Source organism: Coregonus clupeaformis, chromosome 34 (genome assembly GCF_020615455.1).
Source record: "Coregonus clupeaformis isolate EN_2021a chromosome 34, ASM2061545v1, whole genome shotgun sequence".
NCBI classification, from domain to species: domain Eukaryota; kingdom Metazoa; phylum Chordata; class Actinopteri; order Salmoniformes; family Salmonidae; genus Coregonus; species Coregonus clupeaformis.
In genome coordinates, this window is record NC_059225.1 from 16,055,241 (window position 1) to 16,070,112 (window position 14,872).

The following is a 14,872-nucleotide window of genomic DNA, read 5'->3' on the forward strand; positions in this document are numbered from 1 at the left end:
ATGTCAGTTTACAATCTAGGGTTACACCAAGCAGTTTAGTCTCCTCCAATTGCTAATTTGCCACATTATTCATTACAAGATTTAGATGAGGTTTAGGGTTAGCAAATGATTTGTCCCAAATACAATGGTTTTAGTTTTTGATATATGTAAGACTAGCTTATTACTAGCCACCCATTCTTCTAAAACTGACTGCAGCTCTTTAAGTGTTGTAGAAATTTCACTGGCTGTGGTAGCTGACGTACAGTATCTAATGTCGAGTCATCAGTGTACATAGACACACATGCTTTACTCAAGGTTAGTGGTAGGTCATTAGTAAAAATATAAAAAAGTAAGGGACCAAGACGGCTACCTTGAGGTTTACGTTGCGTTAGAGAGGCTTCCATTAAAGAATACCCTCTGTGTTCTGTTAGATGGGTAACTATCGATCCACAATATGGCAGAGGATGCAAAGCCATAACACACGTTAGAGATATCTGCAGTGTTCGTCAGACCATGAGACATCCCAAAAATCGGTCTTCTCACGAAAACGTCTATAGCGTCCGAGTTGTTTTGCTCTAGGACACCAACAAGACTAGTCTGAATGTCCCCAGTACCAGTTTAAAAAATGAATGGAAGTATATATGGAGATAGTTTATTGGCTAAAATAAGGGGTTCAATACATGTAAAAAAAAATAAGTACACTACTGTTCAAAAGTTGGGGTGACTTAGAAATTTCCTTATCCATTAAAATAATATCAAATTGATCAGAAATACAGTGTAGACATTGTTAATGATGTAAATGGCTAATGTAGCTCAAAATGGCTGATTTTTAATTAAATTTTTATGGAATATCTACAGAGGCCCATTATCAGCAACCATCAGTCCTGTGTTCCAATGGCACGTTGTGTTTGCTAATCCAAGTTTATCATTTAAAAAGGCTAATTGATCATTAGAAAACCCTTTTGCAATTATGTTAGCACAGCTGAAAACTGTTGTGCTGATTTAAAGAATCAATAAAACTGGCCTTCTTGAGACTAGTTTAGTATCTGGAGCATCAGCAATTGTGGGTTCGATTACAGGATCAAAATGGCCATAAACAAATAACTTTCTTCTGAAACTCGTCAGTCTATTCTTGTTCTGAGAAATGAAGGCTATTCCATGCGAGAAATTGCAAAGAAACTGAAGATCTCGTACAACGCTGTGTACTACTCCCTTCACAGAACAGCGCAAACTGGCTCTAACCAGAATAGAAAGAGGAGTGGGAGGCCCCGGTGCACAACTGAGCAAGAAGACAAATACATTAGTGTCTAGTTTGAGAAACAGACGCCTCACAGGTCCTCAACTGGCAGCTTCATTAAATAGTACCCGCAAAACACCAGTCTCAACGTCAACAGTGAAGAGGTGATTTCGGGATGCTAACCTTCTAGGCAGAGTTGCAAAGAAAAGCCATATCTCAGACCGGCCAATAAAAATAAAAAAGATTAAGATGGGCAGTCTGAGATATGGCTTTTTCTTTGCAACTCTGCCTAGAAGGTCAGCATCCTGGAGTTCTGAAGACAACTCAATATTAGGAAGGTGTTACTCAGTGTAGTTCGCTATCATCCTCAGTAATTTTCCATCCAAGTTGTCAGTCCCAGGTGGTTTGTCATTATTGTTAGACGACAATCACTTCCACACTAGAAATGACAATGCTTGTCTTTCATAATTTTTCAGTAATGCATGGATATGAAGGTTCAGAGTTTGTTGTCATGCCTAAGTTTGCTAATCTTGCAAATTAAAAAGGTAATTAAAGTAGTTGGCAATTACAGTATTTTTGCCAATCATCTGTGCAGCCAGACTTTTCTGCCATTTCTTTTGTACAGTTGTTTTCAATTCCTCATCAATCATTGAGATTTAGCTGTTTTTTACAGTCAGTTTCTTAATCCATGCTTATCATTAACTGGAAGAAGTCAATTTAATATTTCCCTTTTCATACTACTGAGCCAAGCTTTACTGTGCTTCCCTGGTTACGCTTCCACCATAGTGGCCAGAACCGTCCTGGAAAGGACCATGTGAAAAGAACATTTCCAAGCCAGCACAGTACGGTTTGGGTTTGCACAATGGTGAAACAACGGTTATATGATACCAGGCTGGTCCAGCTTGTTGTTCTATTCTCTGTGGCACTGGACCAGATATCCATCCGTTGCATCTCTCCTCTCTGGTTTGCTCCATTTGGACGGTAGCCATTTTGACTATTTGTGGAGGAGGGAGGGTTTGTAGGGGTGGGCCACTATCCTTTTGCCTCAACGATGCCTCTTTGGGGCGTTGTTGGGAGAAAAGTGTGCTCAAGCCAGTATGGGGAGATGAAAACTCTCCACTTAGTACATTTTTCAATTTCTGCTTAGCGTGGATTACGAAAGAGAACCCCGAACCACACTATAATGCGATTACAGCAGTCTTGCTTGATTATGATTTTCAACAAAACAACAGAGGATTAAGGTTTGAAGAGAGGGTGGTGACAAGGAGGAGGTCAGTTTTTCCTTCATTACTTCCTGTGCCATCTCAAGGGAGTTGATGGGTGTAATAAGCATAGAAAAATAATTACGGAACATTGACTTGAATCGGAATGTCTGTTCTAGTAATTATATTGCTATGATAGTAAGTTATTGTCTGGGATGTCCCGCATGGTCCCAATGCGACAACGTCCCACAGGATATCCTTCCCATGATGCCCCTCGGAAGCCACTGGCACATGGGCGATAATTGTCCAACACTGGGTGTTAAAAGGTATTTGCAGGTTGTTGCATTTGGCCCCCCCCCCACCGGACAAGGGTTTACTAGAACAAAGGAGAGGGAGAGAGACCTAAAGGAGAGAAAGAGAGAGTGAGCAACATAAGTGCTGGCTTGAGCCATTTTAACTTCGATGCCCCATTCTTTCTCGGCTCCTGACAGCTTTCATTATTCATAGGAGAACTCTGGCCACGGAAATGTCCGTGTATATCCAGGTGCTCTCGCCTTGACCAGAGCACTTCATTTAGGCAGTATTTTTATTATATTTTTTTACCATAATCGTAATTCTCTACTATTACTGAGGTAGGCTTCAATTTGAACCTGGGTTTTGAATCCAATGTGCTATTATTTTCTTAAATTCAGTGGTGAGGCCTGACAAAAACTGAGATATTTTATGTGGAAAAGCACCCATGCTTTTTAGGCTGGGGGGGTTAGAGCTCGCGGGAAGTGCTGAAACTGAAATATGGAGCCAGTGCTTAATTGGCCGTAAAGATAAAGCATACGGCTCCAGCCTCCAATCACGGTGCCTGACTGAAACTGAGCAGCTCAACCAGGGGTCTGTTCAGAACGTTCCGATTTAGAAATGTATGGTATAGAACAGATATGATTGTCTGTCACATTGACAGGCAATTGTCAGGCTCTATTCGTTCCATTTCTATCTGTAACTTTCAAAAGGTTTCACATCACTGAATACCCCTGGTTTCTTCAAAAAAATGACCAGGTTGTTTTCCTATAGGCATTATTGAGTGAACCAGGAACAACTAAGTATTCAAATGAGCTTTCTTAATCTTTCTTTCTTTCTTTCTTTCTTTCTTAATCTTTCTTTCTTTCTTAATCTTTCTTTCTTAATCTTTCTTTCTTAATCTTTCTTTCTTTCTTTCTTTCTTTCTTTCTTTCTTTCTTTCTTTCTTTCTTTCTTTCTTTCTTTCTTTCTTTCTTTCTTTCTTTCTTTCTTTCTTTCTTTCTTTCTTTCTTTCTTTCTTTCTTTCTTTCTTTCTTTCTTTCTTTCTTTCTTTCTTTCTTTCTTTCTTTCTTTCTTTCTTTCTTTCTTTCTTTCTTTCTTTCTTTCTTTCTTTCTTTCTTTCTTTCTTTCTTTCTTTCTTTCTTTCTTTCTTTCTTTCTTTCTTTCTTTCTTTCTTTCTCTTCTTTCTTTCTTTCTTTCTTTCTTTCTTTCTTTCTTTCTTTCTTTCTTTCTTTCTTTCTTTCTTTCTTTCTTTCTTTCTTTCTTTCTTTCTTTCTTTCTTTCTTTCTTTCTTTCTTTCTTTCTTTCTTTCTTTCTTTCTTTCTTTCTTTCTTTCTTTCTTTCTTTCTTTCTTTCTTTCTTTCTTTCTTTCTTTCTTTCTTTCTTTCTTTCTTTCTTTCTTTCTTTCTTTCTTTCTTTCTTTCTTTCTTTCTTTCTTTCTTTCTTTCTTTCTTTCTTTCTTTCTTTCTTTCTTTCTTTCTTTCTTTCTTTCTTTCTTTCTTTCTTTCTTTCTTTCTTTCTTTCTTTCTTTCTTTCTTTCTTTCTTTCTTTCTTTCTTTCTTTCTTTCTTTCTTTCTTTCTTTCTTTCTTTCTTTCTTTCTTTCTTTCTTTCTTTCTTTCTTTCTTTCTTTCTTTCTTTCTTTCTTTCTTTCTTTCTTTCTTTCTTTCTTTCTTTCTTTCTTTCTTTCTTTCTTTCTTTCTTTCTTTCTTTCTTTCTTTCTTTCTTTCTTTCTTTCTTTCTTCTTTCTTTTCTTTCTTTCTTTCTTTCTTTCTTTCTTTCTTTCTTTCTTTCTTTCTTTCTTTCTTTCTCTTTCTTTCTTTCTTTCTTTCTTTCTTTCTTTCTTTCTTTCTTTCTTTCTTTCTTTCTTTCTTTCTTTCTTTCTTTCTTTCTTTCTTTCTTTCTTTCTTTCTTTCTTTCTTTCTTTCTTTCGCGCTCTCTCTGTGTTTTGCAGTGCTGTGCATACTGTAAGCGTCTTGGAGCATCCATCAAGTGCTGTGAGGAGGGCTGCTGCCGCTCCTACCATTTCCCCTGCGCCGCCGCTGCCGGAACCTTCCAGGACCTGCGGCGACACACCCTCCTCTGCCCCGACCACCTCCAGCTGGCCTCACAAACATGTGAGTATAGACCCTGTGTTCCACTGGGACAATGAGGACAACTACATTTCACTATAGATGTGAAACAACCCGTTGCTGACAGGTGTATAAAATCAAGCACACCGCCATGCAATCTCTATAGACAAACATTGGCAGTAGAATGGCCTTACTGAAGAGCTCAGTGACTTTTAACGTGGCACCGTCATAGGATGCCACCTTTCCAACAAGTCAGTTTGTGAAATGTCTGCCCTGCTAGAGCTGCCCCGGTTAACTGTAAATGCTGTTATTGAAGTGGAAATGTCTAGGAGCAACAACGGCTCAGCCGTGAAGTGGTAGGCCACACGGGTAGGCCACACAAGCTCACAGAACGGCACCGTCGAGTGCTAAAGCACAGCGCGTAAAAATCGTCTGTCCTCGGTTGCAACACTCAGTACCGAGTTTCAAACTGCCTCTTGAAGCAATGTCCGCACAAGAACTGTTCGTCGGAAGCTTCATGAAATGGGTTTCCATGGCCGAGCGGCCTAAGATCACCAAGCACAATGCCAAGCGTCAGTTGGAGTGGTGTAAAGCTCGCCGCCATTGGATACTGGAGCAGTGGAAATGCCTTCTCTGGAGTGATGAATCAAGCTTCACCATCTGGCAATCCGACGGACAAATCTGGGTTTGTCAAATGCCAGGAGAATGCTACCTGCCCCAGTGCATAGTGCCAACTGTAAAGTTTGGTGGAGGAGGAATAATGGTCTGGGGCTGTTTTTTTTTATGGTTCATATTATCATCTCCAGCAGTACCCCAACATCCAACGTATGCGCGTTTCTGTAAAAAAAAAAAAAAGGTATTATTATTTTTGTGATATCCAATTGGCAGTTACTCTTATCCCATCGCTGCAACTCCTGTACGGACTCGGGAGAGACGAAGGTGGTGAACCATGCGTCCTCCGAAACACGACCCTGCCAAGCCGCACTGCTTGCTTAACCCGGAAGCCAGCCACACCAATGTGTCGGAGGAAACACTGTACAACTGGCGACCAAAGTCATTGTATATGTGCCCAGCCCGCCACAAGGAGTCGCTAGAGCGCAATGGGACAAGGACATGCCGGCCAAACCCTGTCCTAACCCGGACAACGCTGGGCCAATTGTGCGCCGCCTCATGGGTCTCCCGGTCGCGGCCAGCTGCGACACAGCCTGGGATCGAACCCGGGTCTGAAGTGACTCCTCTAGCACTGCGATGCAGTGCCTTAGACCGCTGCGCCACTCAGGAGGCCACGCGTTTCTGTTTTGTAGTCAAAAAGATAGAGGCGTCAAAAAGATAGAGGAAGATACTTTTTTCGAATGGCATCATATGGTGTGCATCGTGATTTCAACCTATTATGAGTAGTCATTGCCTACTAATTGCCTACTAATTGATTAAAATCACATGATGCACACCAGATGATGCCATTGGAACAACGTAACTTCCTTTTTGACTACAAAACATAGAAACGCGCCATTTTCACATACTGTACGTTGAGGTTAGGGCTAGGCAATATGGCCTAAAAATCATATAAATTTTTTTTCAAACTTATTGTCGATTCACGATATATCTCTTTTTTTTATATTTTTATAATGTTTTCTCAAAATTATTTTTGTACAATTAAAGGTCAAATACACCACATTTCAAACAGTTAGCAATAATCTAATGAATTCAGGGCTTGTGGAATTATACCTAGGCTAAATATAAGCCTAGTTGAACCTGCTTTTTTGCAATAATCACTGTATGAAAATACCCTTTTTGTTACAAATTTACCCAGAACGATGCATAATGCACATTAACTAATAATGACTAACTTCTTGTAGCAGGCATTATAGAACATTAAAAAAAATCTCTCAAGCACAAGCCCACATGCTAGTGAGTAGCCAGCTAATCTTTATATTTCAAGTGTAGCCAACTTGGATTTGTTTGCTAAAACAGTTGAATTGTTATATACACACCCGTCTGTCCCTTTCCAACTGTTTGAACAACATGCTAGCCTGTCCACTTTGTTCAGATGTTGAAATCAAGTGGCCTACCTTATTTCTCAGGTTGAGAATGATTTGCCAATTCCTTATATAATTGTGTTTTATGCTTATTGCACATTTATAAAACACAGACTAGACAGCTAGTATAACAGTCTTTGGCTAAAATGCTACTTGCGCTACATGGTACTCCTGTTTTAGTGTTTGTTCTGCGTGCAATTTGAGGAGTGGAGACATTTAAAAGGGTATTGTTAGAAAGTTTAACTTTACAGTAAAATAATGTCTCCATGTGTTTCGGTTTCCATATGACCAATTCTGTTGGACCAAAACTCAAATGCAAATAGCGAGTTGAAACCGCTTACATTTTGGCCACTAGATGGCAGCAGTGTGTGTGCAAAGTTTCAGATTGATTCAGTGAAGCATTGCAATACTGGACTATTTTGTATCAAATCTACCCAAATGTGCCGAATTGGTCAATTGATACATTTTCAAGTACATAACTATAGAGAACATACAAAAATGATATGGTAATACAAAATGTAAGTTTAAACACTCCCAGTAATGTCATACATGATTGATCATTAGCTTATACACTACCTTCCACACATCTAGATGGCCGGGCGGGTTGGGTGTGGAGCCAGAGACAGCAGGGGTTCAAACTGTAGAACCCAGTTCCTACATTTGAATATAAAAATGGATTTTATCAAACAAAACTATGCTACATTTTATCTCTGGGACCCTCAGGATGACAAATCAGAGCAAGATTACTGAATGTAAGTACATTATTGACCTTCAGAGGTGAATGTATCAACCCAGTTGCCGTGATACGTTTTTTATTGTTGTGCACTCCTCAAACAATAGCATGGTATTTTTTCACTGTAATAGCTGCTGTAAATTGGACAGTTTAGTTAGATTAACCTCAAATGCAAATAGCGAATTGAAACCGCTTGTCAGAGAGGAAGAAGTGATCTCTCATCTTTGTTGTGAGTGGCAGTGGGAGGAGCTTGGCGTGTGTGTGTAAACTCGTAAAGATGTCCGGCCAGGATGACCCAGTTCAAAGAGAAATCCACCAGGATTGGGCAAATCGCGAGTATATAGAAGTGATCACGAGTAGCATCAAGAAGATTGCCGACTTCCTAAATTCATTTGATATGTCCTGTCCGTCCCGGTTAGCCACTCTTAATGAGAAACTAACTGCCTTGGAGAGGAGGATTGAATACATTGAGGCAAGGGTTACTGAAGGCAAAACCTTGACCTAGCTCCCGTGTAGCTCAGTTGGTAGAGCATGGCGTTTGCAACGCCAGAGTTGTGGGTGACCAGTATGAAAAAAAAATATATGCACTCACTAACTGTAAGTCGCTCTGGATAAGAGCGTCTGCTAAATGACTAAAATGTAAATGTAAATAGTCAGGTGCACAGTTACAGCAAAAGGAGCAGACGAGACCAAAAATATAACATGAGAACAAGCGGACATAAACGTTACCCCCCAAAAATAACCCCCACCCCTATTTGATTCTTGCAATACAGGCATTTGGAATATCGCGCTAAAATATACATTCTAATTAATTAAGTTAAAAGATTTTGAAACTTCCCTTTAATATAGTGCCTCCCTGAACTATCCCTTTTAATATGATGTCCCCTCCTTGAACTGTCCCTTTAATATGATGTCCCCTCCTTGAACTGACCCTTTAATATGATGTCCCCTCCTTGAACTGTCCCTTTAATATGATGTCCACTCCTTGAACTGTCCCTTTAATATTGTCCCCTCCTTGAACTGTCCCTTTAATATGATGTGCCCTCCTTGAACTGTCCCTTTAATATGATGTGCCCTCCTTGAACTGTCCCTTTAATATTATGTGCCCTCCCTGAACTGTCCCTTTAATATTATGTCCATTCCTTGAACTGTCCCTTTAATATTGTCCCCTCCTTGAACTGTCCCTTTAATATGATGTGCCCTCCTTGAACTGTCCCTTTTAATATGATGTGCCCTCCTTGAACTGTCCCTTTAATATTATGTCCCCTCCTTGAACTGTCCCTTTAATATTATGTCCCCTCCCTGAACTGTCCCTTTTTTAATAGTATGGAGTCGCTACAGATAAGGACTTTCTGTGTCCCAATTTGCCCAGGCAAAGAAATACGGATATTTCTGCGCATGTGCAGGATTTTCTTTTACATAGTGCATTCTGAAAAGGTCTGAATACTTATGTTAATGTTATATTTCAGTTTTCAATTTTTAAATTTTTTTCACAATTTTCAAAAATAGTTTTTTCTTTGACCTTATTGGGTATTGTGTGTACATTGACGAGGAAAATTATCAATTTAATCCATTTTAGAATAAGGCTGTAACGCAACAAACGGTGTCCTGGTTGTCTAACTGCAATATCTGTTACAACAGACAGACAGAGAAGGTTGTAGCCTTCATAATATACAGTGAGGGAAAAAAGTATTTGATCCCATGCTGATTTTGTACGTTTGCCCACTGACAAAGAAATGATCAGTCTATAATTTTAATGGTAGGTTTATTTGAACAGTGGAAGACAGAATAACAACCAAAAAATCCAGTAAAACGCATGTCAAAAATGTTATAAATTGATTTGCATTTTAATGAGGGAAATAAGTATTTGACCCCCTATCAATCAGAAAGATTTCTGGCTCCCAGGTGTCTTTTATACAGGTAACAAGCTGAGATTAAGAGCACACTCTTAAAGGGAGTGCGCCTAATCTCAGCTTGTTACCTGTATAAAAGACACCTGTCCATAGAAGCAATCAATCAATCAGATTCCACTCTCCACCATGGCCAAGACCAAAGAGCTCTCCAAGGATGTCAGGGACAAGATTGTATACCTACACAAGGCTGGAATGGGCTACAAGACCATCGCCAAGCAGCTTGGTGAGAAGGTGACAACAGTTGATGCGATTATTCGCAAATGAAAGAAACACAAAATAACTGTTCATCTCCCTCGGCCTGGGGCTCCATGCAAGATCTCACCTCGTGGTGTTGCAATGATCATGAGAACGGTGAAGAATCAGCCCAGAACTACACGGGAGGATCTTGTCAATGATCTCAAGGCAGCTGGGACCATAGTCACCAAGAAAACAATTGGTAACACACTACGCCGTGAAGGACTGAAATCCTGCAGCGCCTGCAAGGTCCCCCTGCTCAAGAAAGCACATATACAGGCCCGTCTGAAGTTTGCCAATGAACATCTGAATGATTCAGAAGAGAACTGGGTGAAAGTGTTGTGGTCAGATGAGACCAAAATCGAGCTCTTTGGCATCAACTCAACTCGCCGTGTTTGGAGGAGGAGGAATGCTGTCTATGACCCCAAGAATACCATCCCCCCGTCAAACATGGAGGTGGAAACATTATGCTTTAGGGGTGTTTTTCTGCTAAGGGGACAGGACAACTTCACCGCATCAAAGGGACGATGGACGGGGCCATGTATCGTCAAATCTTGGATGAGAACCTCCTTCCCTCAGCCAGGGCATTGAAAATGGGTTGTGGATGGGTATTCCAGCATGACAATGACCCAAAACACACGGCCAAGGCAACAAAGGAGTGGCTCAAGAAGAAGCACATTAAGGTCCTGGAGTGGCCTAGCCAGTCTCCAGACCTTAATCCCATAGAAAATCTGTGGAGGGAGCTGAAGGTTTGAGTTGCCAAACGTCAGGCTCGAAACCTTAATGACTTGGAGAAGATCTGCAAAGAGGAGTGGGACAAAATCCCTCCTGAGATGTGTGCAAACCTGGTGGCCAACTACAAGAAACGTCTGACCGCTGTGATTGCCAACAAGGGTTTTGCCACCAAGTACTAAGTCATGTTTTGCAGAGGGGTCAAATACTTATTTCCCTAATTAAAAAGCAAATCAATTAATAACATTTTTGACATGCGTTTTTCTGGATTTTTTGGTTGTTATTCTGTCTCTCACTGTTCAAATAAACCTACCATTAAAATGATAGACTGATCATGTCTTTGTTAGTGTGCAAACGTACAAAATCAGCAGGGGATCAAATACTTTTTTCCCTCACTGTATATTTTTGAATGTTCGTTCAAATCGCGGCAGGGTTTTTATTTCAGCTGTTCAGAAATATGAAGCAGAGACCTAGGCTACATCGTCATGGTTCAGAAGGTGTGTAAAGAGCGAAACGTGAGAGGAGGGGAAGTTTGAGCAGCATTTATGTTAGAAAACGAATGTGTTCGTAAAATAACACATGAGCAGAACGTGATCTGGATCCTTAGCTTTAAGAAAGAGGTTTCTGCGCGGGGGGCTTAATATTATGTCCCCTCCCTGAACTGTCCCTTTAATATGATGTCCCTTTCCTGAACTGTCCCTTTTAGTATGATTTTCCTCCTCACCCACAGCTAAAGAGGAGGTGAAGTGCTTGTTGTGTGACAGTGCTGGGGACCTGCAGGACCAGCTTTTCTGCACCACGTGTGGGCAGCACTACCACGGGGTGTGTCTGGACGTGGGTGTTACCCCCCTGAAGAGGGCCGGCTGGCAGTGTCCCGAGTGCAAAGTCTGTCTGACCTGCAGGTAAGGGTCGACTCTGTAGCATAACGTACCAGATGTGAGCTTGTATTTGCCACTGTGCTAGTTAGCTGTGTGCGCTAGTAGCCACTGTGCTAGTTAGCTGTGTGCGCTAGTAGCCACTGTGCTAGTTAGCTGTGTGCGCTAGTAGCCACTGTGCTAGTTAGCTGTGTGCGCTAGTAGCCACTGTGCTAGTTAGCTGTGTGCGCTAGTAGCCACTGTGCTAGTTAGCTGTGTGCGCTAGTAGCCACTGTGCTAGTTAGCTGTGTGCGCTAGTAGCCATCGTGTGTTGTGGTCAGCCACCCCGAGACGTGTCGCACAACCAAGACCAGGGTAATGGCTAGCAGGCTAGTTTTGGTGGTACAAGGGTTTCATTCTGATCAGAAGCACTATTTTTTTCGTTCCGTTCCGACCAGCAAAATAAAGTTTGAACGCAATAAAAGTACTGGTTTATATCGTTCCTTTCTGTTCCATTTTTTAACCTGTGAAATCAACAGGTTTTAGTTTTTTTCACATTTAGCCCATTAACCTTTTAAGGATTGGACCCTTTTTCTCAATTTTCGCCTAAAATGACATACCCAAATCTAACTGCCTGTAGCTCAGGACCTGAAGCAAGGATATGCATATTCTTGATACCATTTGAAAGGAAACACTGAAGTTTATGGAAATGTGAAATTAATGTAGGAGAATATAACACATTACATCTGGTAAAAGAAAATACAAACAAAAAAACATGCATTTCTTATTTTATTTTTTGTCCCATCTTTGGAATGTAAGAGAAAGGTCACAATATAATATTGCAGTTTAGGTGCAATTAAGATTTTGGCCACTAGATGGCAGCAATGTGTGCAACGTTTCAGATTGATCCAGTGAAGCATTGCAATACTGGACCAATCAAGTACATAATTATAGAGAACATACAAAAATGATATGGTAATACAAAATGTAAGTTGAAACACTCCCAGGAATGTCATACATGATGGATCATTAGCTTATACACTAACTTTCACACATCTAGATGGCTGCGCGGGGTGGGTGTGGAGCCAGAGAAAGCAGGGGTTCAAACTGTCAAACCCAGTTCCTACATTTGAATATAAAAATGATTTTATCAAACAAAACTATGCTACATTTTATCTCTGGGACTCTTAGGATGACAAATCAGAGCAAGATTACTGAATGTAAGTACGTTATTTACCTTCAGAGGTGAATGTATCAAACCAGTTGCCGTGATACGTTTTTTGTTGTTGTGCACTCTCCTCAAACAATAGCATGGTATTTTTTCACTGTAATAGCTACTGTAAATTGGACAGTGCATTTAGATTAACAAGAATTTAAACTTTCTGCCCATATAAGACATGTCTATGTCCTGGAAAGTGTGCTGTTACTTACAACAGTCATGCTAATCACATTAGCGCACGTTAGATCAACCGTCCTGTATACGGGACACCGATCCTGTAGAGGTTAAATTACTTCAGCAATCAGTGCAGACAGAGCAGCTTGCTATAGAGCGAGCAAGCTAGTTGTTTACATGCGTAATGGACAGACGAGTGTATGGTGCGAGATGCGCCTGACATTTTTGCAGGTGGAGAGAGTGTGGAGGAGGACGCTTGGCTTGAAACGCTGGGCATGTTGCTATAACATGCATTATCTGCATTAGGCCCACAGAATTATACCTAGGAGTAGCGGCTTCTATGGAGGAACTTTGAATGTCCTTTTAACTAGGCTTGAGCGGTATCCAGATTGTTATACTTCATACCGGGCTTGTGCCATACTGGGATATTCGGTAATACCAGCACTGAACACAAGGGATTGTTTTCAAACCCCACGGAGGCTCTATAATCCGAAGGTTAGCAATGCTAACAAGTACATGTAAAATACCATAGAGAATGCTAATGAGCGCATTGCAAACATTTTATAGTCTCTGACCTGAACTATACAAGTAACTCAAAAATGCTACTCACAGTTTGCTGCACGCACAAAACAAATATTAGACAGCAAGGCTTTGATCCAGGAAGGGATTCTCTGCTGTTACCAAGCGAGGATTGATTTTGGAAGAAGCTAACCACTTAGCTAGATAGCTAACTAGCTACTAAATTAGCAAACCAAATGCACAACTGCAAAGCATTTAGCACATTTCAGACAGTTAACTCTATAGTTATAAGATATCTAGCTGGCAAACATTTTTATTTGTGATTTCCATAGTGTAACTAGATCACCTGGCGCGTGCTGCACAAAAGTGAGTGCCTCACAAGACTCCAGTCTCTTGTCGTTGTATGCTTGTAAACAAACACTATGTGACTGGGGACTACCGGTAAGCTTCATAATGAAAATTGTGACCGGTGAAATGAAAAACGCGATCTTCTTTATCTCCTAACGTATTGCACAAGTTGACTGCAGGTATTTACTTATAAAGTCTTACTTATAAAGTCTTACCCCCCCCCCCATCTTCTGAATTACGCTTGTAACGTCAGTACAGTAGCCTATGCTTCGGAGGGAGAAGGGGCAGGTAGCCTAAACACGCACACACACTGGCAAAGATTTACAGTTTGCAGACAGCTGAACAAGTTTCTGAGTGACAGAGTGAAGGCTTTGCATAGGTGCAAGTGTTGTGTTTTTTTGTGAGACTAGAAATACACTACATTACCAAAAGTATGTGGACACCTGCTCGTCGAACATCTCCTTCCAAAATCATGGGCATTAATATGGAGTTGGTCCCCCCCCCTTTGCTGCTGTAACAGCCTGCACTCTTCTGGGAAGGCTTTCCACTAGATGTTGGAACATTGCTGCGGGGACTTGCTTACATTCAGCTATGAGCATTAGTGAGGTCGGGCACTGATGTTGGGCGATTAGGCCTGGCTCGCAGTCATCGTTTCAATTAATCCCAAAGGTGTTCGGTGGGGTTGAGGTCAGGTCTCTGTGCAGGACAGTCAAGTTATTCCACACTAATCTTGACAAACCATTTCTGTATGGACCCCGCTTTGTGCACGGGGGCATTGTCATGCTGAAACAGGAAAGGGCCTTCCCCAAACTGTTGCCACAAAGTTGGAAGCACAGAATCGTCTAGAATGTCATTGTATGCTGTAGTGTTAACATTTCCCTTCACTGGGACTAAGGGGCCTAGCCCGAACCATGAGAAACAGCCCCAGACCATTATTCCTCCACCAAACTTTACAGTTGGCACTATGTATTGGGGCAGGCAATGTTCTCCTGGTGTCCGCCAAACCCACATTCGTCCATCGTACTGCCAGATGGTGAAGCGTGATTCATCATTCCGGAGAACCCGTTTCCAGTGTCCAATTGCGGCGAGCTTTACACCACTCCAGCCGACGCTTGGCATTGCGCATGGTGATCTTAGGCTTGTGTGCGGCTGCTCGGCCATGGAAACCCATTTCATGACGTTCCCGACGAACAGTTCTTGTGCTGATGTTGCTTCCAGAGGCAGTTTGAAACTCGGTAGTGAGTGTTGCAACCGAGGACAGACGATTTTTACAAGCTACGCAATTCAGCACTCGGCGGTCCCGTTCTGTGATCTTGTGTGGCCTCCCACTT

The 14,872-nt window shown here is 41.3% G+C and overlaps 2 protein-coding genes across 10 annotated transcripts in view; both read left to right on the forward strand.

The window, feature by feature from the left end:
* Positions 1-14,872, forward strand: part of LOC121549477 (histone-lysine N-methyltransferase 2C) — a 206,558-nt gene that overhangs the window by 74,408 nt on the left and 117,278 nt on the right. For all 9 annotated transcript variants that reach the window (XM_045210464.1, XM_045210462.1, XM_045210465.1 and 6 more), the window contains exons 7-8: positions 4,662-4,824; positions 11,158-11,329. In XM_045210464.1, the coding sequence (XP_045066399.1) occupies positions 4,662-4,824; positions 11,158-11,329 (335 nt within the window). The remainder of the gene's footprint in view (positions 1-4,661; positions 4,825-11,157; positions 11,330-14,872) is intronic.
* LOC121549884 (probable protein BRICK1) lies at positions 7,820-8,053 on the forward strand. The gene has a single exon (XM_041861841.2). It carries the CDS (start codon positions 7,826-7,828, stop codon positions 8,051-8,053), a length of 228 nt encoding a protein of 75 aa, XP_041717775.1. The 5' UTR covers positions 7,820-7,825.

Excerpts from the sequence above, each read along its gene's own strand:
- LOC121549884 (XM_041861841.2), top strand. The coding sequence starts at position 7,826 with ATGTCCGGCCAGGATGACCCAGTTCAAAGAGAAATCCACCAGGATTGG.